This window comes from Lampetra fluviatilis, chromosome 7, assembly GCF_964198595.1.
Source record: "Lampetra fluviatilis chromosome 7, kcLamFluv1.1, whole genome shotgun sequence".
Classification (NCBI taxonomy): domain Eukaryota; kingdom Metazoa; phylum Chordata; class Hyperoartia; order Petromyzontiformes; family Petromyzontidae; genus Lampetra; species Lampetra fluviatilis.
This window is the reverse complement of record NC_136281.1, coordinates 18,069,640-18,093,939: the sequence shown is the minus strand read 5'-3', so window position 1 is coordinate 18,093,939 and position 24,300 is coordinate 18,069,640. Positions and strand designations below refer to the sequence as shown.

Sequence of the window (24,300 nt, the reverse complement as noted above, 5' to 3'; positions counted from 1 at the left end):
TGCGTAGGAGGTGGGCTGGGGGGGTTCCAAATCAATACTATGCCCGTGCATTATGCAGGATTAGCAGCATCAAAGGGGGGGGAGGGGGGTAGCATTAACAAAGGAAAGGAATGTTAATAGTATGTAGCTGCAGTTACTAAACAACCACGTAAAGTTTACGCGGTTGTTGTTTAGTAACTGCAGCTACATACTATTAACATTCCTTTCCTTTGTTAATGCTACCCCCCTCCCCCCCCTTTGATGCTGCTAATCCTGCATAATGCACGGGCATAGTATTGATTTGGAACCCCCCCAGCCCACCTCCTACGCATTTTCCATATGCTGAATTCCTCTTGATATGCAAATTATTTTGTCTAGGCGCTCTTCTTCCCACCTCCCCCCCTCTAACCCAGCTTAAATATACGCTCCAAGCTTGGTGGTGTTTCATTCTTCGCCTGAGGACGGCTGCTTGCGTTGTGGCCGAAACGTCGTGAGAATTGTTTTATTATGTTTTATTTTTATTATTTTATTACTTCGCTTCTACGTGACTTTACCGAAAGAACCAAGAAGATGAATCCCTGCAGTCACGAAAGCTTTAAATCGAAAGTTTCTATTGAGTTACAGAAACATGTAACAGCTATACCGTGGGTATTGTACCACATATGTATACTGTCAAAATCAATTGTAGTGACGTGATAAAGAATCCATAGCATGGCATCACACTGTGATGTTGATGGCAGTGACCAAGGACATTTTTGTTAATAGTCCTTGGGCCAGACCAGATATTGGTACCACCCAAAGTGGCAAAACTTCACTGGTGCCATTTTATTTGTTACACCAACAGAAGTAAAATAATACATGGTAATTATTCTTTGGGTTCATACTTTTAGGTTTTTTCGGTAAGGTCACGTAGGTAAAACATTAAAATTAATAAAAGTAAAATAAAATAAAAATTCACGACGTTTCGGAGGCAACACAAGCTTCCGTCTTCAGGTGGAACCGTCACAGCCACGACGGCTGTCGTGGCCTCCGAAACGTCGTGAATTTTTATTTTATTTTACTTTTATTAATTTTAATGTTTTACCTACGTGACTTTACCGAAAAAACCCAAGAGTATGAATCCTTGCAGTCACGAAAGCTTCAAATCTAGAATTATTCTTTGGGTCTTTCGGTAAAGTCACGTAGATATAAAAAATTATAACAATAAAATAAAAGTGATTTTTTTTAATATCACGACGTTTCGATCGCAACCCAAGCAATAATCATCAGGAGAAAAAAGAGAGAGAAAGCTTTAAAAACAGCCTGCTTCAGCAGCTTTCCCCTCTTTTTTCTCCTGATGACGATTGCTTGTGTTGCGATCGAAACGTCGTGATATTTTTTTAAATTTTGCATTCACTTTATTTTCATTTTTAAAATTATTTTATTTTGACAAAGCTTTCGTAACTGTAGGAATTCATATTCTTTGGGTCTTTCGGCAAAGTCACGTAGATAGAAAAAATAATATTAGCTTTATTTTCATATTTTTATTATTATTTTATTATTATTTTTTCTATCTATGTGACTTCACCGAAAGACCCATAGAATATGAATTCCTGCAGTCACGAAAGCTTTAAGTCAAGATTTAATACGTGATAACCTTTCCAAATGAGCAGCTGTTTAATTTTCCTCGCAGGAAACCTGTTTTTGCACTTATCGCAATCACGCCATTTGCCCGGACGTTACAAATAAAACATTCCAACACCTCTGCTGTTAATTAAGATAATAAATAATGTACAACATGGATGTTTGTCCCCAAGGCACGTATTTCATACATATTCTTGCATTTATTCGCGCTTGTTCTTCAATTTTAGTGACTTGGTTAAGTCTGGAATAGATTGGCGCTATCTCTTTTCCATCTGTTTCTAGCAGCTTGTCTGCTCATGATCATTTACTGGCAGGTGAGGCAAGTACTGGTGGTTCTGTACTATTTCTGTTCAAGAAAGATATCTAAAGTGCTGACTTTACCCTCAATGTATTGTTAATGTAACTGTTAAGATTATTAGTTAAGGCCAGGGACTACAGGCAAAAAATAATTTTTGTTCAGTTTGTCAATTTTTATATTTTGCTTCTATAAACTGTAAACTTTCATAACATGCACACAATTATTACCATAACTTTATTACCAATAAATTTGTTATAATAACTTTGTTATTGGTAATAATTGATGATTTTATACAAACTAAGATTTTATACAAACCAAGTAAATAAAGCCTTAAATTAACGTTTTTTTGCATCTTTCACCGCATTTTTGGAAATAACCTCGTTGAATTGCATATCATTGAAAAGCGTATTATCTGGAGAAGATGTCTAGCTTAGTCATATATGGCTATTTACTTTGCTGTCATGGTAATAAGAGGGGGAACACACAAGTAGAACTCTCAAATCTCATTGCTGCTACGAGCATCACAATGCCAGAACTGGCATTGCGATTTTCTCAAAATGACATTTTGCATGCCGAGTTTGACAACTCATGTTTCATAATGGGTAAAGCCACATACTTCTACATACTGCTTCCTACTTGGAATAGCTAGAAATGTTCAGAAGGATTTTTTAAATATCTTTTGTTATTTTCATTTTACGTGGTATTATATCTAAAAAAATAGGTGAAAATCTTGTTTTTTTAACATGTGTCAAGTGTATTTTAACATAATTAACTGAAAGAACAATATTTTGACAAAAGCCTCTGTAGATTACCAACCAATTAGTTATTGAACACGTTATAACAAACCAAAAAGTTCAGACTTCATAATATGCAAATGGTGTGCATATTTCATGAGATAAGATATAACATGCATAAATGAATTGGGGGAAAGTCACAATACAAATTTTTTTTATAGTTTTGTGTATATTAATCTGGTAATTTTTCATTCTGATAAAAGGACAGGATTTTGTTTTGCCTATTCACCTGTAGTACCTCCCTTTAATTTAGTTAAGATTAGTTAAGATTAATTTGACCCTTTAATGTTAGTTTTGCTTTTGGTTTGTGGGATGACGGTCATCCCCGACAATGTAGCAGAGGTGTGGACTCGAGTCATGTGACTTGGACTCGAGTCAGACTCGAGTCATGAATTTGATGACTTGCGACTCGACTTGGACTTGCATAACAATGACTTTGTCCCACCTATGAGATGTGGACTCGAGTCATGTGACTTGGACTCGAGTCAGACTCGAGTCATGAATTTGATGACTTGCGACTCGACTTGGACTTGCATAACAATGACTTTGTCCCACCTCTGCAATGTAGACTATCTGCCTACCATAAATGCTCCAGCGACACAAATGTCTACTGTCAACGAGGTGGTTAACCAGTCACTGAGCGTCATGCAGTACTTAAAGCTGACAAAGATTATCTGCGTCTTGGACCAAGCCCTGTAAGCAAAGGCTGTCGAGATCACATGGAAACACTGTGACAAGTTCCATGATATCATCGTCAGGCTTGGGGTATTCCACACCATCTGCACACTGCTGGCAATAATAGGAAAGCCAAATGTTACAGATTGATAGCCTTCAAGGGGGTACTTGAATGCTATTAATGGAGCACAATACGTATAACTAGCAGGCTAATTATGAAAACCCTGTTATTTCCATGGAGAACAAATGCTGCCCATTTACAGCTTGCTATTAATATTGCGTTGATGTCAGTTATTTACATTAAAAGGTAGAAAAAAGAACACCAACGAAACCACAAATATTACAATCCAATTCTGGAACACACAATCCAATGCTACAGCAGTTGTGCATTAATGCACTAAACTGAGACTTCCTGGAACGCGAAGTTCCTGCAGTGTGGAGACGCAGGGCACAACAAATCAGCATTACTTTGCACGCTGGCCAAGAGATGAGCTTCAGGACAGCTAAAAAAAATGGGTGCCTCCGATAATCGCTATTATATGTGGTACAATAATATCTGCCCGCATTATTTTGAGGGCACAAGTATATGACTTGCTCAATTCAAATGTTGGTGAGGCAATTTGCCTTCCCAACTCCATTCCCACACCATTGTCAAGACATGGTTTGGGTCTACAGGTACTGAAGTATAGCTTACACAAACACAACAAAATCCGTCTAAGCTCACTGACCTTCACATCTAATGTGGTATAAAGTACAATGTATCATTCCATATTTCAATGTTTTATATTAAAGAAAATCCATCTTGAATTAACCACATTTGAAATTAAACTACATTTATCAAACAGAACACAAAAGTACTTAACAAGAATGGGTAAAAAGAGCATAATTACAATACGCATAAATGAAGCGGCAACATTTACAAAAGGTTTATTTCAGCACTGATTCACACAATCTGCAATCCACCATTAGAGTACACTATACATCTATAACAAATGAAACCATCAAAGTGTTCTCAATTTAATACAAATAAAAAAATGTGTATTTTATAAATTCTGAAAGCATATGCACTGTCATGCGCATAAACTAGCAACTCGTAACATGTAGGTTTTTACAGCCATTATCATTTATAATTGTGTTTTGAGTCCGACCACATAATGGTGTGGTCAAATATCTGTAGTCAATTTAATTTAATGATTGGTTATGTTGGGTGGTGCCAGATCATCACGTGGCCTAAACCAAAAATCTATTTAGAAATTAGAACTTGCAACTCAATTGGCATGGTGTGATTATGACAGACACACACGCGTCTTCTGTGGAGAATTGTATTGCTTTGAAGTAACAAAATTAATTTTAACACCCCAGAACTGGGAAACATTTACATTGAATACCAGTTTTTCACTCGGAACTACTTATGTGGTGTTTGGACCCAACTTCAATGTAATGGGCTGTGAAGACAAAAAAACAAGTTATTTTGGTATCACATATTTTAAAACCTTACAAACCAACCTGTAAGCAGTAAAAAAAATGGTGTAAAGTATGCACAATGAATTACCATTTTTACGTAATTCTTATAATTAAAATACATTCATTTGATTCTACTTAGAAGCTGAAACTGTTGAAACAATTATAACAAGGTATTAGCGAAACAATGAAACATTCAATCATGGAATAAATACAGCCATAACCAGGCTTAATTCGGGTGGCAATGGAAAATGTTGAGGACTCGTACTGCCAGATTGACTGCGTTGTCTCATCCCCATGCTGTGCTCAACAGCTCACAACACTTCTCTTTCGGATTCTTCCCTCGCACCACTCGCCAATGAAATTCCATCCCATTTTCTCTTTTCCCAAACAATTCAAGAAATGTGTTAACTCTAATCGATTACCACTTTGATAGTGATGTTTGCTGCTGTATGGTTCTCTGCGATTGCTGTTCAATTTCGCTGTTCAATTTCGCTGTTGCTCGTATTTCCATGCGTGCCACTTGCCGCATGTTTGCTGCTGTTGCTACACAAGCTCCCTTCTTTCATGTGCCGTGTTGCAGAGATAAGCAACACACTGGCTGCCCCCCCCACCCACGCTGTTTACACCGCACAGCTTTCCTTGCTTCTGCCCCGCAACTCTCGTCCTCCACCCACTCACAACTTTGGAAGCCCTTATATACATTTGGAGGCTTGCCCCCTCTTTTCTCTCCGCCTGATGAAGACCGCTTGTGGTGCGATCGAAATGTCGTGGGGTTTTTGTTTTAATTATTTATCTAATTTTAATTTAATTTTATTATTTTCTATCTCCGTGACTTTACTGAATGAACCAAATAATACATTTTTGGAACAGCAACAAAAGGTATACATCAATGTTTAGGTTATTTAGCACTTCAACAGCATTGGTTGTCATTTATCAGCAATTGATAAAAAAACACATGACCCTTTTCAAATGTGGAGTAAAATGCTGTATAAACGTTACGGAAGGAGTAACTTGTGGGAAGACCTTGCTGCAGTAAGGACACTTTCCAAACACGACGTTGAAGCTCTGTGTGCACGAGGGAAGAGACCTCAGCCACTGCTCACATGGCAGACATCAAGACACAGACGGACACATTCACAGTATCCAGACAAGTCAACTCTAGTATCCAGACAAGTTGTTGAAGAGACAAATGGCACAGGGTGCAAAACCAGGGTCAAAATACTTGGAAAATGTTGAAATCTCTGTGGCTTATCAGGCTCCATGGTTGCACTTCCGTGATTATTTACCTTTTTAGTCCAGTGGCAAGACAAAACAAGTCCAGGTGTTTAATTTAAATTGTGACACATTTATTGCTTAAATGAAGTCACAAGCAGGTGTTAAATAGTACAAACATTGAATTAATGTGTTTATCAGAAATAATTGATTTAACAAAGAAGATGACCTCCTGTTTTCATTATGATGGAGACAGTAATTAAAATCCTTACATAATTATGCATACGACAGCAGGTGTCTTAACGGTGAAACAAGCCACTGTCTTTGAAGCTGTTGTCCAAAAAGATTACACGAATTAAATAGTAATTAAATTCTGACACACTCCAAGCTGAAGTATTTGTGACTTAAGGAAACTATGCATGGGATGGGCTATACATTCCATATATAAGGAAACATTTGATTTGTGGCATGGCAGTATATTTACATCTACACAAATTCTATACGATGGGGTAATGTAAACCAGTGCCTATTTAAAGCAATCTAATTTGGCTAATTCACTTTCATGTTTGAGACCATGCTTTGGCCATATATCCATTAGGTGCTTGCCTACCTATATGGGCCAACTTTCATTAACAATGTTGTACCTCTCCTGTCAGAGAGTAATCAGCAATGAGTGATACACTGCGTGGGTGTGTAATTTATGCTGCTATTTTTTTTTTGACTCGCCACGATTGTGCGTCAAAATTTGGCAGCTCATCAAATCCCATTCAAAGATAAAGAGTTAACCCTTCTCAACACCCTAGCATTTTAAATGCTCAATTGTCATTCTTATAAAGGATTTCCGATACTGATTTTTTCATACGATGCATTCATTTTCATTAGGTAATCTAACACGCATGCTACTTCTGAAACGCATCAATCCTGTCTGTTAGTTATTTTTCTGTTGATGGTTTATTTGCTGATGTTAACTGGTGAAGCACAAGATTTGAAAGCATCGCTAAACCTGTTAATCTAGCACGACGCTGCCCCACCATAATCAGCCGCATTATCTGATGCAGCCAGGATGACTGTTGGCTGTAACGCATTATCTGATGCAGCCAGGATGACTGTTGGCTGTAACGAGATTTAAGCTGCCATCGTGTCCGACATATCGTTTTTTTTCACATTTTCAGAATGTTTAATGTTATCGGCCGCTTTGTACAACGCAATAACATGACACAGCGTTGCCGTTGATGCCGATTGTGGCCCTGAAATGTCATATTTTGATTGCTGTTCCATTTACCGCTTTTAGAATGGGCTTCATAAGAGGATAACATTGCTTAAAGTTGAACCGATTGCAATGTAAATTTGATGCGCTATCGTAAAAGCAACACAAATTATTTATTTGGCAAGTTTGCAACAATTAACAAACATACACTCACTATTTCTCTCAAATCAGTACATTAGTTCGTATTTGACCAGGTGAATGCAATAAAGGTTGTATATTGGCAAATTAACAATACTATAATATAATAATTACAAATGCCTGTTACATTTTTAAAAACCTATTAGTGACATTGCCGATTAGACCACAACCTAATCTTAATACGAAAATATTAGTAATCAAAATCTGTCATCAAAACGAAACAAAAATTAGTACTGGCAGCTTTAACATATATACAATGAAGGAAGCATGCAAATAATATTGTAGCCACGGTGGCATTAGATTCAGAAACATAGCCAGATCCCACTGCTTGTTAAATTTGAGTCCAAAAAAGGAACTACAAAAGCAGAAATAATATCCAATGATTGCCCTCAGTGCGACCAATCAAGCAGTGAAAATGCACAACGCACACACAGACGGCTTGACGGACCTCGTGGAGGCAGGCCTGGTGGAAGGGCTGGCCACACCGGGGCTCGTCGCACACCTGGTCAGGGATTGCCGCCTCCAGCCGGTATGCATAACAGATGCCACACTCCATGCTGAAGTCCTGCGATGCACACAAGTCAAATGTCCTTCATTCAGCCAAATTAGTATCCAGTGAAAGTATCTCTTTGTTAGAAGGGTGCTGCGATTGTATTTTTGAATATTTCTTTGTGGCTATTTTGCACGTCGGAGGAAATTGTATGTATGTACGTTGAACTTTTTTCGCACCGTACGTAGCCAACCGTGCTGATCGGAGGTGCTGTAGTAGCAGAACACCTATACATATACTGCTTTCCACAGGCCACCAAGTGACCTGCCGATGCCATGCTTCAAACATAATAAAATATGTAAACAATAGTCCTGTCTCCAAAAACAAGGTATTCAGGTCTACCACCAGCTTTACATTACGTTGTGGGAGACTTTATAATTTGCAACTTTACCTATACCGTCAACACCAAAAGATGTATAGGTCAAAGCTCAATGCAATCCCCAAATTGCAAATTTACAGATGTATGAAAGCCAATTAAGTGTAAAAAAACAGTAATTTAAAAAAATATTTATATTTTTTCCACAGTTGATGATGAAACACAATGGCCATGTAGTGATGTGAGACGGCGCTTGGCGTTTTTAACGATTCACTGCAACGGCAGCAAACAGTTAATGAACCGAGGGAATGCAGCTGCGGCAGTAATGCGTGTCGGTGAAAGCGAATGCAGCCTCACGGCCTTGCTGTGTGTTGCGGGCGAAGGAAGCTCAATCTCCAGCAGGTGGAGCAGGTTGTGCAATACTGAGGCTTCAGGATGCCTGTTAAACGGACAAATGTGGTCATTTCCCAACGTTATATCGAGTGCAAGTATAAAAAGTGTAGATGCAATGCTTACACGAGCAAGCACCGCCAACAGTAACTTCAGCCACAACCTTCACACGAACTGAAACTTCTACTGATGCCTGTTACTCACCAGTGATGCATGTTTGCACTGAGCTTGTTCCTGAGAGGGGTGACCACTGAAAAGGTAACAACATTGTTCTGATACAATACAACTTCATCTTAATGCAATTGTTTTAGCAGATGGAGTTTAGTCTTGTGGTTCTGTTAACAGAAGAATAGTTGAGGAGACGGCATAATAAGGTACATTTAGACTATTCTGTAGTAATTTTGCAACATGACATCACTCAGATAACCGGATTACAACTTAAAAGACATACACAATGGGGATACCAGTTGAATATGAATTAGAAGTAATAAAATATAATCAAGGAAAGCAGTGCCATAGTAGTTAACACACTACATTGTAATGCCAGCGAACCAAATTGGAAAGCCTGCGATGGCCAACAACGATGACAAGTGAGATCATTTAAACTGATCCTGGCTCCACACTTCACCAATCCACACTGACCAGCATGGTGAAGTATCACCAGACAACTCCAAGGAGGAGGCCTTAATCCAAAAGTGAACAAAGGGGTGCCTTAGCATCGGTTATAGAAGGGATACGATGGATGTATAATAGTATGGGTTGGGTTTAGAACAAAACCCATGAGCAGTGGATGCCATACCGTGGTCAGCACCTAGGAAGCGACATTCGGGAAACGTCTTGGGATGCTGTGGGTCCACCTCCAGGTGCAGTGATGCACTATTGCCTGGAAAGAATTTTATTTTCAATGTGTTTTTGGTTAAAAAAAAAAAAACAGGGACATAGATATAGAAACATGATTCTGTGTTCACATGTTACTTTTTTCCCATAAGCTAAAAACTATACTCCACTTTCCCCACACACAAGTACGGTGTCAGGGAAATGGTTGTGCATGTCTGTAATTTAGTAGTTTGCAGCTAAGGGATGGTGAATCACATGGATTTGTGAAACGCCAGCTGGGCTGAGCTTTGGGTTGGCCAGAAAATAGTCATATGTAGTGGATTCAACTTAGGCGCAGATGGACTCTTTGGAGGCAACACATTTATTAATACCAACACATTAACACAAAAGGGGTAACTGCCCCTTTATACCAAATAACAACCTATGGTGGTGGACCACCAGGCTAACTACACGAGTTACACTGGGAGTAGCTAAAACGGGCAGGACCCCGGCTTGAGTCCTGGTCCACGTGTTGGTGACTTCTTCTTGGACGTAGAACGTAAAACGTAGATCTTCAGATGACAATGCTGCACCCCGGTCCCTCTCAGGGACCCGGCTTATATGTCCGCTGGCCGTGGCTGGCTCCGCCCTTGGCCACGACCACCTTCTCGAACCCTCTAGCAGGATCTCGTCCCAGCACGTGACCACCCCCAGCCCCCACTTGGGGCCCTTGTGTCGATCTTACTCGTCACGTGCCTTCCAGGGTCAACCAGAGTGCCATGGCCTTGGGTAACCTCATTCCATGGCTGACACTCCCACACCCCGTCCTGTAGGGGTCGGCACTGCACGCCACGCGTGGTGCCACCCAGCGCTATGACCCAGCGCTAACCGAGCCCCCACTAGGGTTGGTACTGCACCCACATATACGGGGTGTCCGCGATGGCAATGCATCGCACGCCGTGCCTCGCTAGAGCCGGCATTACCCAGTGACATCCGCGATGTCGCTACACACGTGATGTTCGCGATGTGAGTACATCGCACGCCGTGCCTCTCTAGGGACGGCACCACACAATGACATCCGCGATGTCACTACACATACAATGAGTGGGTTCATAGACCCATCTGTACAAACCTTTGAAAGTGTATTTCCTGTTATACAAAATATTTCGCCTAGCAGGTACTTCAGTTTACTCAAGAGCAACATGTTATAATTCCCAAAGCCGTTGATACCAATACACATATCCTTGTAATTCACTGACCCGCTCCTACTGGACATGTGAAAAAGAGCTTCATAGTTCATCGCATTCCTCCAGGATAAATTCAGATTCTGATTCTGAGATTTCGTAGCTGCTGCACAGTCGACTTGTGACCTCCAAGATCTACCTTGGCAGTGTCCTGCCAGTTGGTCCCAGGTCTACCCCTTGATCGCCACAGCGTTCATTTGCAAAAAACACTCGTGAAAGGAATTGGCCAAATCTCCTAATACAAGACCCTCGTAAAAAGTCTGAAGACGCATGGATAAGCAAATGATGATATTATCCCTGTTATGCCCATAGTGTTTGTGGTAACCGCTAAGGATGGAGATGCTCGTGTGTGTTGCAGACAGACCGATGGCGATGCGGCGTGTAGTGGAAGCGCGGGAGGGCTTCTCGGGTTCCAGCACCCAGGTGTTCCGGTCGATCTCATCCATCGTGTCCCAGAAATCCTTTAGGGCTTCCACGGCTGCCAGGAAGTGACTTCGCAAGGTGGCCAGGCTGCTCTGTAGGCGCACGGCATTCACGTGCCATTCACATCACTTTCACGAGCAATTCACATGCCATTTAAGTGCTATTCACATACCAGTCCCATGATATTCACTTGCATTCAGGGTTCGGGATTATAAGGCAAGGTGAATCCTTAGACGACTCACCACAGATAAGTATAGTGCAGCAATTAAAAATGCTCAAGAACAAATGTTGTGCATACATACCAGAATTACAAATGCAAAGATAGGAATGTAAAGATGATCAGATTATATGAATGGCATAATTTGCTAAATTGTATACATGTGTAGTGGTGATACGCGCTGGGGTAGGGATCGTGTGCCAGCGCGTAGTGATTGGCTGTGTGTGTTGGTGACGCGCGCTGACGGTGAAGGATCAGGGGTCAGCGCGGGGTCGGGGGTTATGAGGCAGTGATTGGTTGGGTATCAGTGACGCGCGCTGACAGCGATGGGATCCTGGGGCAAGCGCGCGGGGATTGGTCAACTAAGGGGGATGCTCACGTCGAGGTCCGCATACGCTCCGTCTCCCGTGAGCGGGGGCTATATAAGGTGGTGCGCACAGGCGCACGGGGAGCGAGTGACCAGCGAAGACTGAAGACGGAGGAGGAAGAGATAGGGCCCTGCGGTACCTAGTCCCGCTGTCCTGTAGGGGCCGGGGCTCTGTGTGACCCAGAGGCGGAACCCTGGGACCCGGGGCCGAGCGTCCGTGAGAGGCCCGGCCCTTGGGACTCAGAGGTTGTGGCCCACGCCCAAGCTGGGGTGGGCCTGTAGGCTCCACGGACGTTACGGGGCGGAGTGCAGTGTGAGCCTGCAGTGTGAGCCTGCAGCGTGAGCCATAGTAGCTACACGTGTCAAGTAAAGTGTGTGTAGTCAGAGGCATCGTAACTACACGTGTCAAGTTACGTGTGTGTAGTCAGAGGAATAGTGACCACACGTTGTATCGTGACAAGTCAAGGTTTAATAAAAAGTGTGCTACCCGTCAAGTGGTTTCCTGCCGTCATTCCAATACTTCACATGTATGAGAATTTGCATTTGTCATCTATATGCTACATTATTTCATTACATTAAAAGGTTTTACAATGGAAATTAATGCATGATAGTGTCTTAATACTGGAAGACAGATATATAGAGAGCTACCAAACCTCTTTAGAATATTGTAATCAAGCATTTGCTTGCAGAACTCAGTAACGGTAATCAATCAATACTGGTTTTCAGACATTACAATATCCTTGACAATGACAAAAAAAATCAGGCTCCTATTATCACACCATGTCACCCACTGTATTGGGTGGGAATGTGTGATTATTCACAAGTGGGGTGGATACACAAGGTGGAGATTTGCTTCCCGCTGATCTGCGTTCATCAACTATAGTATGTGTTTATCCACTGTGCAATTAAGTGGTTGGCAAGCTGTAGCAGGGATATTTAACAAACATGTAATAAGAATAGCAGGTAATTAAAATACTGTCTCTGACTGCTAGGCCTTGATGATGTATGCTCAGCTCTTGTTTTGTTTGTTAAAACTGAGTGGGGAAGAGGGAATTGCATACGAACAAGCCTGCAATCATGCATATTGTTTGTGGTCAAAGTGATGCGATTTTAAACGTAGAAGGAAAAGCTTTCCAAGTTACTGACATGTAGATGACATGATATAATTAAGACAAAAACTATTGCAATGGTCTTCCTAGTATCATTATCAGTCATCATCTATCCACTGCTGAATGAAGGCCTCACCACACCAATCCATGTTCCTCATGGTCTCTTGATGACACAATCCATCTCGCTCCTGCACGTGAAGTTATCTCCCTGCTCTGTTTCCCCAGTGGTGATCTCATCAATTGGCTACAATTCCATCAACGGCTTTGTCCCCAGTAATCATTCCTTCTTGCGGTGAACCCTGCCTAAAGCCCTCAGTATGTCTCGGATTTGCATTTATTCTCTGATGCACGTGTTTGCCTTTTTTGTTTGTGCAATTCCAAACATGCATCTGTCCAAGTTTATTTGCATCATTATCAGCTTTTGTTGGATTTTATTTCATAGTGTCAATGTTTCTGATGTATGACATGGTCGAAACGATGCACTAATTGAACACGTCCTTCTTGAGGTACATTGGTTGTTGTTCCTTGTCAGTGTCATTTTCATCTCTTCATTTCATCATTTTAATCCTGGTCCTCCTTCCGTAATTGCCTGAGGTATGGAATATATATTCTGCCTTTGTTTCCAATTGTGTCGAGTCAACAATTACTTGGTATCCAGTTAACAGATTAAAAAGCACCTTAAATAACATTAAACAGTGCATCTCAAAAACAAATATATAAGGTATGTTCGTGACTCTAGATAACCTGAAGCGTCAATAATTTTAAAAACTGTGTATTAAATTTAACTACTTAGTCACTGTGATGTTGTTTTATCTTTGGATGTATATGATTAATGTGTCAGTGTGATCAGCAAAGTATTGTCTCTGGTTTATTTACAGCAAATACTCTTACTTGTGGGGTCCAGTGAAGGTCAAATGTCACAGGGATATCGACCAAGCATTCTGGAGCCTCAACAGGGTACTGTGGACAACAACAATCATAAAGGAGATCCCATTAGCATGCAAACACAACGCTTACACACCTCCACAGACATCTTACTTGATTTTCACCTTTTACAAAATTGTAATGTAGCCAAGCAACAAGACTGAAAGCATCCTCTGTGCACGTGGCATGACTCCTTGCGCAAGAGGTGCCAGAAAGGTAATAGATTTATCACCGAATGCCCTCTTATATGTGTAGTGACTGTGAATGTCACTGTGTGGTGCCGGGTTTGCGAGGCCACGGCGGATAATGTGCTGTCATTATGTGCTGCCCGGTTACTGGGCGTAGACCCAGCCCTAGCGGGGCTTGGGTGAGCGCTGGTCAGCGCGGAGGCACCGCGAGCAGTGTGCGGTGCGGGCTCCCGGTGAGGGAGCGAGAGGGAGCGTCAGCCAGCCAGGATTACGTTGGGGCATGACACGCCGGTTGACCTGCCGACACGTGACCGGATGATATTGGAGGGGGGCCACCGGTGGACGGGGGGCCGCTGGGCGGTCACGTGGTATAGAGGAGCTCTCGGGAGCCTTCGGGACCGAGCTCGAGAGATCTAGAAGGTGGGCGGGGCGAGGGGCGGAGCCAGCGCCAGCCCGGGCCGATATAACGGAGCCCCGTGGAGGGGCTCGGGGTTCTTCGGGTTGTGGGTGAAGAAGATCCACGTCGGGTTGAAGAAGCCTCGAGCCATGCAGTCCGGGACCCAGCTCGTGGTCCGGACCGGGATAGCGAGACCGTGTCTACTTATGCCATAGCATGGTTAGATGGGCATTCAACACCCGAGTGTAGGTTACGTTATGTTGTGTTGAGTTGTTGTAATAAATAGTGTCGCTCCCAAGACAACGTCTGCGACTCAGTTGGACTCACTACATATGTATGGCAACTGAGCTTGGCTAAGAACTGTAGTCAGGTCCATGTTTCTCAACATTTTTGGTCTCAGCAGCATGGCAGGAGCCGCCATGTGGCTTGACACATACAGGTGTCAATGTGTCTCCTGTCAGCGCGGCTCACAGGGTCCAGTGGAAGATTAAAATGAGGGCGAGCGACCACTGGCATTCAGAGAAAGGGACACATTCATTTTTGTCCGTGCACACAATTACCCAGGAATCGTAAAGCCAGTCACCCGCACCGGCTGTCGGGACTGACCCAGAAAATATTTTCTGAAACGGATGAGTAGTACGGACAATAAATGGATCGTGGAAAAGAACTGTGCAGTGTATATAGAGATATATGCTGTATCCAATTAACAGAACTGTCAAGTATTCCATTAAATACTGGCACCGCTATTTAAATGAGAGACTAACACGAAGCACAATTATACAGTCAGACTCACGAGGGAGCGGGATTTTTCTGCACACACTTTAGCCCCATTACAATGTATTGAACGGTTAAGTGTGCTAATTGATCTACATGAGCTTGTTGGCCTTAACACCATACATCCTGTTGCTAATAAGCGTGAATGCACTGAACAAAATCTATTCTCTTTGCAGCCACTGCCAGCACACCTATCTGTTACCCTTTGGAAGATATTTAATTGGGTACAAATATATCCTCTCAATTGCACGTACACGTATCAGAATCACAAATACATCGATCCTCAATGAAATGGGCTACATAAATGGATTGCTTAAGTCTATCAAGAAGAGAGAGAGATGATGTTCCTGGGACACATCTTGCAGAAACCTGGAGACTGCCTGGAGAAGATGCTGATTCAAGGCTCAGTCCCAGGAAAGCGAGGCTGAAGCCAAACCAGAAGAACCATGATTTGATGACGGTGTATGTGACAAATCTCAACTCACAAGAACTGTGGTGTAGGATAGTACATCTCACGGCCATGCCTTCGGATCGTGGGAGGCTAGAACCAGAAAGGAATTTTATATATACTTATATGTACTTATCAGGATAATAAGGTGTTCTCTACGACTTATCGATGCAGGCCACTCCATATGAGCCCATTCAACAGCAGTGGGAGACTGAAATCTATATATGTTATGCACTTTCCATGCACACATCTTGTGTGTGTAGGATTCATTATATTAATTGTATCTAACATTCATAAACTACATTCAGGAGAATTACAAAAATCCATGGCAATGTGATGGTGTGCCACGAATCTTATAATCCACAGCACACCGTGATATAAAATAACTCCACTTAAATTTGCATAGTCTGTTGATTTTAGGAGTTTTTGGCCAGGCAACTCCAATAATTAATCTGCAAAATATTATTGGAGGACACACTTTCTGAGTTGTTGTTTATATGTATATGCATAGAGTGTGCTATTTTGGGCTGTTTATCAAGGCGGATACCACAGGCAAATGGTTTGTGATGATGTTATCATAATATTATAAGACTCAATTTGGGTAACAAGAGTGTCTGCTCTTAACGCTAATCTAATTAACTTACTTAGTACAAGGAATAAAAATGCTATTACAGAATTTTTAAACCTCTATCTGAAAGCTGACCAAGAAATTGGACCAAATTCTTTGGTGGGTGAATACCTGTGGCTTCAGGTTGAGGGTGATGGTGTGCGGGCGTCCACTTGTGTCCCAGAAGCTGAACCCAATAGTGCTGAAGTTGGGGTCGATGAAAGTTAGCCTGCCGAAAAAAATTAGTCTGTAAAATGAAACTGGCTGCCCAAATGAAATGTTTTTCTTTCTAAGAATGTAATTTCCATTGCGCACATCAGAGAGCGAATCTTTCATATCACGCATAGCTTGATTTCATTGTAAAGCAAGTGCGTACATCGCACGTGAGTGGTCTGAATGTGGTAAACAGGCACCCAAAGAAGCTCAATCCAAGAGATCACTTCATTTGACTCTACTGTCAAATGTAAAATGTAAAATAAATTGGGCGCACACAATTCAGAGGTATAAAATACCTAATACAGCATTTAAAAAAAAATATTCTGGACTTTTCACATTTTTATGCAAAATGTGCATCACTGATCTGTCAAAAACAGCTCAATCCTCCACTAGAATTCCCCACATCAACAACCGAATATCTGCACATAAACCTGACATGGGACACTTCTGGAATCATGATTATACCTCTCGCATTAACCTTCACAAGGTTATGAGTGAGCAATCTCGTAAACACCGGTGCTAGACACTGCTACTCTTACAGCAGGTTAGGGCATGCGTGCAGAGCATCAAATTGTGCAGGTTAGGAGCCTCCCCTCACATGCATGTTTTTCAAATGCCTACATTTGAAGAGTTTTTACTTCTGAAATTTTCTTAAAAACTATTTGTGCCAGGAATTGGATAAACGATCGTGTGTCTGTTTCACATGCTGTTATTGTTATTAGAGTCAGCGGGTGGTTGTATTGGCCCAGCTGTCAGAACACAGGAGCCTGTTCTTGCACAGCAATGCGGCACCTTTAATGTGTGCAAGCAGACAGCCGTGTAGATTGCCTGATGTCCCCAAATCAGCCAGCACACACAACAGTGCAGTACAAGTGTATAACCTACATTACGGGTAAAACCATTTAAACACTGCATTGTTTTTCGAATATTTTAATCAAACCAAACGTAATGGTATGTATGTTGTGCGTCTGGAAAAATAAATCTAAAAAACTTTTTTTAGAGACTGCACAAAGTGGCGTTGATCTTTTTGCTGCATTCCCCTTACGAGGTACTTCTACCACGGAGAATGTAAGGATTCACAGCTTGAATCCCATATCGATGTGGTAATGTTATGGACCATTAGGAAAGCATGCCATATGTTGAAAGGAGGATGTTAAAGACGATAAGACATCATCTGTAAAAGTAGGCCATTGTGTATGGGTGACCATTGCTGTAACACCAAGCTTTAACAAAAAATCACAAAAATATGAAATCTTAATAACTACACTTTCCTGATGTTACTAGACGTTTCAATTGATAATCTGAATGCATTAAGTCATTGGGCCCTCACCTTGTTCTAAGCAGACTCAGATTGGCACTGCAGTGCTGACAATAATTATATAGATCTTTGTCAAATACACTTAAGAATATTTCAAAAACATGTTAATCTAAAAAAGTATGCACAAATACATATTTCAACGTACGTGTCTGGTGTTGTAATTACAAGTCACAATTTTTCTTGCCCCCACTTACATTTGAGAGTTTTACTCCAAATTAACATCATATGTCCCTGTATTTGGCACATCTGCCAGTACATCCACAAGCTTGCCAATAAATCCCTTCTGTGCCTACAATGCCAACCAGCTGCAGTATGCTAAATAAAGAAAGGCTATACATCTGCAAGAAATGAACACAACACATATGGCAAAGCTCTCCTACTCCTGCACTTACGTTTCCCATCCCAGGGCCTCAATTTCTCCAATGAGCCGCGAGTAGTAAGAAGGAGGTGGTGGCGCGTGCAGTGCTCTTTTGCTCCTCAAAGAAGCCTCCTGGGAGACACGGGGCGGTACGAAGGTGGCACAAGTCTACAATGAAAGTCGGTACTGTCAGTGGGAAGGGGCGCTGCTAGACATCTTAAAATGGCAGTACATCAGGGTTACACTGAAGCACCGACACTCACCAAGATCATCTTTAGCTCCACGATGAAGTCTTCTAAGGACTGGCTTTGTTCTAGCCTCTGAAATACATATGCATACCTGTGATATACCAAAGCGTGCATAGCATGTTTTATCGTATATTAATAATACAATTTAATAATTCACAACGATTTTTTTAATCCACTATCTATAGCTCATAGGGGTTGTTTTATCATATTTCACCAAGCTGGTTGTCATGCAGATTTCTAAAATGGGGGGGGGGGGTGCTCAGGGATGGTTGAGACACCCCTTGCCACCAACGTTAACCATGGCCAGGAATCAAACTCAGGTCGCTGGATGCATTGTAGACCACTGATTGCTGCACCACTGTGCGACTTATTTATAGTTCTGTAATTCACACGACATTATTAAATGCGGTGCCCTATTTTAGAAGTGTAGTATGTTTTCATTTGAAAATATGAACTGGAAAATATATTCATGACAAGGTAAAATTATATGGTAAAATATGTGTCCAAAGAGTAGAACACATGTTCACATCAAACTTTACAATGTCTCAAGCATTACAATGTTGATAACTCAAACATTATATGTGAACAATTTTACACTGACAATTGTACAAAATTTACAAAAACAGTGTTTCTACTGGTATCCTGAAGATTTCACAATACAATTTTTCTACGGAATTACAATGCTATAAATCTAGACATTTTACAGACAAGTACTGTAGTATATTATAAGACTAAGGTAAGCAACAGCCTAATGATTTGTGAAATAAAATACAAAAGCAAAAAAATATATAAGATCAATTAATTATTATGTACTGAACCAAAAGCAACAATTATAATTTTACGTCTAACCTGGTGAAAGCCATTCGAGATGCAATTAGCATTCAAAAAGTGTATTTATGAACGTAGCCAAAATTACCTGCTTCACAAGTGCCTGGTGGCCTCGGAGTGCCTGCTTGAGCTGCCAGCTGCAGTGCAGCCTGGCAACAGAAGAAATTGCATTTCAGGTCACTGAGAATCTGTCAGAGACAGCAGATGATCAAAGTTGAGCTTTTTTTTGTAGGAACACAATATCCTAGTGAAACATTTTATTCAAAACATTAGATCAGTAAAAACTCTGCACAACTGCTTCTGAGTAATGAAATCACACAATAGGCAGTAAAAATGTTTCATATTTAATGTTGGATGCATGTATATGTTTGATTGTGGAAAGGTGATTCCACTTGGTTGAAAGCGATTGTCATCCAAGCAGTCTCTCAAACCTTGGCCTAAATATAAAACAAATATTGACAAATACTATATGCCATAAAAAAACTTGAACAGTCACATATTGCATGAATCAAGTACCAGCTACATCTTAAAAGTGGAGTCACATAAGTTGATGCACTAAATCACAGCGACATTAGAAGATATTCGTTGAAAATCGGATTGGAGAAGAAAAAGCATAAATACTAATCTAGAAGACATTAACCATATTAGATGTATTGATGACATTGTCATTATAATGTCCTACAGGAATGAACTGCAGGAAATGATACAATAATTTAATAAAAACTCCTGTAAAGTTGGGCTCAGGATAAATATGAAAAACACAAAGGTGATGGACAACAAGTTCGCTAAACGATTGGATATATATATTTTGGAAGGTCATAGCTGGAAACCAAATCAGTATATGTATACCTAGTGTGGCTATTGAAGGTGGGCGGGGATCCAAATGATGAAATAATGACGTGGACAAAATGAGGTTGGGGTGCTTTTGTAAAAAAAAAATTCATTATGAAAGTAGCATAATAATACACCTGAAGAATAAAGTAAAAAAAAAAATCAGTGCGTACTCCCTGCAATGACATGGTTCAGGCACATGAATGTTGAAGAAAATGCAACAGACTAAAAGTGCGCATGGAAGCTTGGAGAGATGCATGCTTGGAATTACATTAATAGACATAAAGATAAAAACATGGATTTAGAACATAAACAGGTGAATGAAATCATTCAAACTGTTAAGAAAAGTAAGTGGGCTTGGGCATGACACGTGACTTTCAGGGATGATGGTCGATGGTGAAGAGTAATAATGGAGTGGCAAGCAAGGAATGGAATGTGTGCACATGAAGGATATCACTTTCCCACCTGCCCTTCTACAAAGTGAAATGCTTTCTGAACGGCTGTCAGATTGATATTTAAAATTTTGACCTGGAATTTAGCCAAACTAAATTTAATGTGATGTATTTTGTGGTCAGTGGTGACCAAGGTATGATGATCAACTCACTATATGCTTGAGAACCCAGTTGTAATCAGGATATCAGGGGTTACCAGCTCAAACTTCTGACCTCCGAACCACACGGCTACCTCTGGTTACACTGTAATTTTAAAATCTTAAGTATGAAAATTATACGATAACCAACTGATGACAGAAAGAAACTGTATGTCACATTAAGTACGTGACAGTGACGACTGATGTTTACCTTGCATTTCTCACTTGGCCATCTGGTGGAAGTGCAACATGCAACCTAAAATCTCTTTCCTAAAAAAATCATGAAATGATAAATCTGTAAAATTAGTGTGATTCAAATGGAATAAAAACATATTTCTTTCATTCATAAACTAATGAAAAATATTATGATGCAATTATTACAAGGTTTACATTTAGCATATTTATAAACATGCTTTCATCGAAGACACTCAAGAGTGCTTTACAAAAACAATGACGGCATAATTTGATTGGAGACATTACCGAAAAAAAATAAAACTGCGGCACAAAAAAAGGAAAAATATAGCCACTGCATTCCAAACATGGGCATGGTTCAGTCATGAGCAGTGAATTGACCAGACACACGAAAGGGCTTCCTTTAAACCATATTTATAAAAATCACTGTCGTGAGATCGCTCGATTAATACTGTTGTTGTTCTAAACAATGTGAATGAAACGAGGGCTTACCCTGACGGTGATGAAGCCGTCATAGAGGGTGCCCTCTTGGTTGAGCGGCACAAGCAGAGGGCACTCCTCCTGCAGCATCCCACTGCATGCCATGACTCCTGCTCACAAACGACTGAACAATTGGATATTTATTTTATGCCAACTCCGTGGCTTACGAACATTTTTATGAAAGCCCACTTGCGATATGCAGTAGTTTTCCACATTTGCTAATATTTACATACGAGCAGATCAATAATAAATTAGCATTACTACAATAAAAAAAAAATCTGCTGGTAACGTTATTTTAATTTTAAGGAATAATTTGGTTATACCAATGTACGCGTTAGTACCAAATAATGTAATTCTAAATGTGTTTCATTTACAAATAGGCAACATGATTAGTGTACTCCTGTCAGGATCTCCAGCCTCCCCATTCTGCAGTAGCAGATATTTTAAAAGCATGCATTAGTAAAGTGTATTACATTATATATATTTCACTGATATGCAGTTGTTAGGTGTTAACTAAATGTATTTGGTGGATAATTACGTGTAAAAGTCATGAGATTAGAATTGATAAATATATTTAATTATGTGCAGTATATGTATATGATGCTGGACAGGGAACCGGCAGAGTTGATGGGTTGTTCGGGTGGACACAACACAACGTTGGAATTCACTAAATTACACAACATACTGCAATACAAATCCACATTTTCCTTGGGTCTTTCTATCCACGTGACTTTACCGAAAGACGCAAAGAATACGAATTCCTGCAGTCCCAACAACTTCAAGTCAAGAACAGATCCACACGTCATGTGAGCACTGTCCCTCCTCAGCATGATGGGAGAGAGACACATCAATTGACGATTGGGCAACAGCTTTGCTCTCGAACCCCCACGGAATCGCAGACCCCCGAATGGAGCACAAACATGGGTGGTCCTTCGACACCGCAGCGGAATGCATGGCACCACTCTCGTATTGACCATACTTCACCACTCTCGTATTGACCATACTTCACCCTCCTCGTATTGACCATACTACACCACCCGTATTCACCATACTTCACCATCCTCGTATTGACCATACTACACCACCCGTATTCACCATACTTCACCATCCTCGTATTCACCATACTTCACCACCCGTATTCACCATACTTCACTACCCGTATTGACCATACTTCACCCTCCTCGTATTGACCATACTTCACTACTCTCGTATTCACCATACTTCACCACCCGTATTCACCATACTTCACCACTCTCGTATTCACCATACTTCACCACCCGTATTCACCATACTTGACCACTCTCGTATTCACCATACTTCACCACTCTCGTATTCACCATACTTCACCACTCTCGTATTGACCATACTTCACCACTCTCGTATTCACCATACTTCACCACGCCAGGCAGCGCGGGCTGGTGAATGCGACGGGCAGCAAAGCCGCGTGGCCTTCTCCCTTCATTGTGAAGACAAACAGGACGCGGATACCCTCACCCCGTAACATTTATCATTGCTACGCTCCTATTGTTGTTGTAATAGTCGCCGTGTAAGGTAATGTGGCAATGGGGTAATGTGGCAATGGGGTAATGTGACAATGTTGTGGTTTCGGCTGCACACTCACGTGCAGTCCTTGCGAGGCGGCTTCCGTCCCCACTCCGGTTGCCAGGTCAGAGGGAAACGGCAATGGGGGAGATTCCTCCACATTCCTCTACATTCAAACGAGTTAATAAAAATCGGTAAAGTATATACACGTAGGCAGCCAACATGCATATTATTTGCAGATAACAATTTTGTATAAATCTCACGTAACCAATTCGCATGACCCCATGCATGTGGATCTCTGTGCGTCGTGGCAGCAGCAGCAGCGTTCAGGAGCTTCATTGCCAACGTCGAGGACGGCGAGAGGGCCTCACAGAATGGGACTTTCTTAGCTTCAGCAGCGAGAGAGGAGAGAGTTCGTGTGGTCGTGTAGTTGTGTGATTGTGTAGTTGTGTGATTGTGTAGTTGTGTGGTTGTGTGATTGTGTAGTCGTGTGGTTGTGTGATTGTGTAGTTGTGTGGTTGTGTGATTGTGTAGTCGTGTAGTTGTGTGGTCGTGTGGTTGTGTGATTGTGTGGTTGTGTGATTGTGAAGGTGCACAGACGACAGTGGTTTTAATCTACAACCGCGCTGCTGCCGTGGGTTTAACTTTCTAATTCTGAATGAGATGCGCGCACCGGCCTGCTGGTGACGTCTGATATGGTCGATGTTCCCACCAGAGTCTTCGAGGTGGATTGTCGTCACAGCCAGGAGGTGTGCGATGGTGCACCGTGTGAATCGATTGCAATCGATGATGCTCGTCGCTTGGTGACCAGGGGACCGGCGGGGTTCGGAGCCTCCTCCTCCTCCTGCTGCTGCCGCCGTGGCCGCCAGGGAGCGCCATTGTACCACCGGTCACAGCTGTGGGTCTCGGGCTTCTGAGATGTTATCATTTCAATGTAACAGGAACGATGATAATTAATATACATATCCTTTGTCGCTCCACTCGCTTCTTCAAAAGCACTCTTCTCGTTCTGCTCCTTCCCGCGCATTGCAAGAGGTTGGAATTCACTCCAATTCTTCATTTCCGCCAAGCTCTTACAATAACCACATTGCTTCTGATCAAGAATCGTGTCTTACTCATTTATTTTACAACTTCGATGGTGCAGTTTGTTTCTGGCTGCTTCGCGTTTTGGGACTTTGCTCAGCAACTGTTTACAAAAGTCATCACCGACTCTCGTCCGTCTCCTTAGTTAGTATGTTTTGCAAATATAAGATAACTGTACGTCTTGTTTACAAAACATTGTGTTAGTCAACGGCAGGTCTCCAAGAAGGGCAACGCGACGTCCACAGCATGGTTTTGTACCTGGATGCAGTGTCCAGCAGGGCCAGTAGAGCAACACTGATGGTTGTACCGTACTTGTATGTTCTCATGTCTGTGGTCTCTGGCTTCACTGCACCCAAGTGGTCAGGAGATGGCAGTACAGGAGTGGATTCGTTAAA

The 24,300-nt window shown here is 41.6% G+C and overlaps 1 protein-coding gene across 6 annotated transcripts; it reads right to left on the bottom strand.

Moving 5' to 3' along the window:
• Positions 1-4,307: 4,307 nt before the first annotated feature.
• Positions 4,308-23,611, bottom strand: FANCL (FA complementation group L). 6 transcript variants are annotated; one of them, XM_078858746.1, is made up of 16 exons: positions 23,496-23,611; positions 22,902-22,988; positions 21,293-21,404; positions 20,820-20,878; positions 19,277-19,337; positions 18,376-18,432; positions 18,147-18,244; positions 16,353-16,449; positions 13,774-13,842; positions 11,131-11,281; positions 9,506-9,589; positions 8,911-8,956; positions 8,674-8,755; positions 7,899-8,015; positions 5,857-5,928; positions 4,308-4,814 (listed from the first exon to the last, which is right to left on the bottom strand). In XM_078858746.1, exons 3-16 carry the CDS (start codon positions 21,383-21,385, stop codon positions 4,779-4,781), a joined length of 1,122 nt encoding a protein of 373 aa, XP_078714872.1. In that variant the 5' UTR covers positions 21,386-21,404; positions 22,902-22,988; positions 23,496-23,611; the 3' UTR covers positions 4,308-4,778. The 6 variants fall into 6 exon arrangements, 5 of the variants coding, with proteins under 5 accessions (XP_078714872.1, XP_078714870.1, XP_078714871.1 ...); XM_078858744.1 differs by having other exon boundaries at positions 4,308-5,928; XM_078858745.1 differs by having other exon boundaries at positions 4,308-5,928; positions 23,500-23,611.
• Between the last annotated feature and the right edge of the window lie 689 nt (positions 23,612-24,300).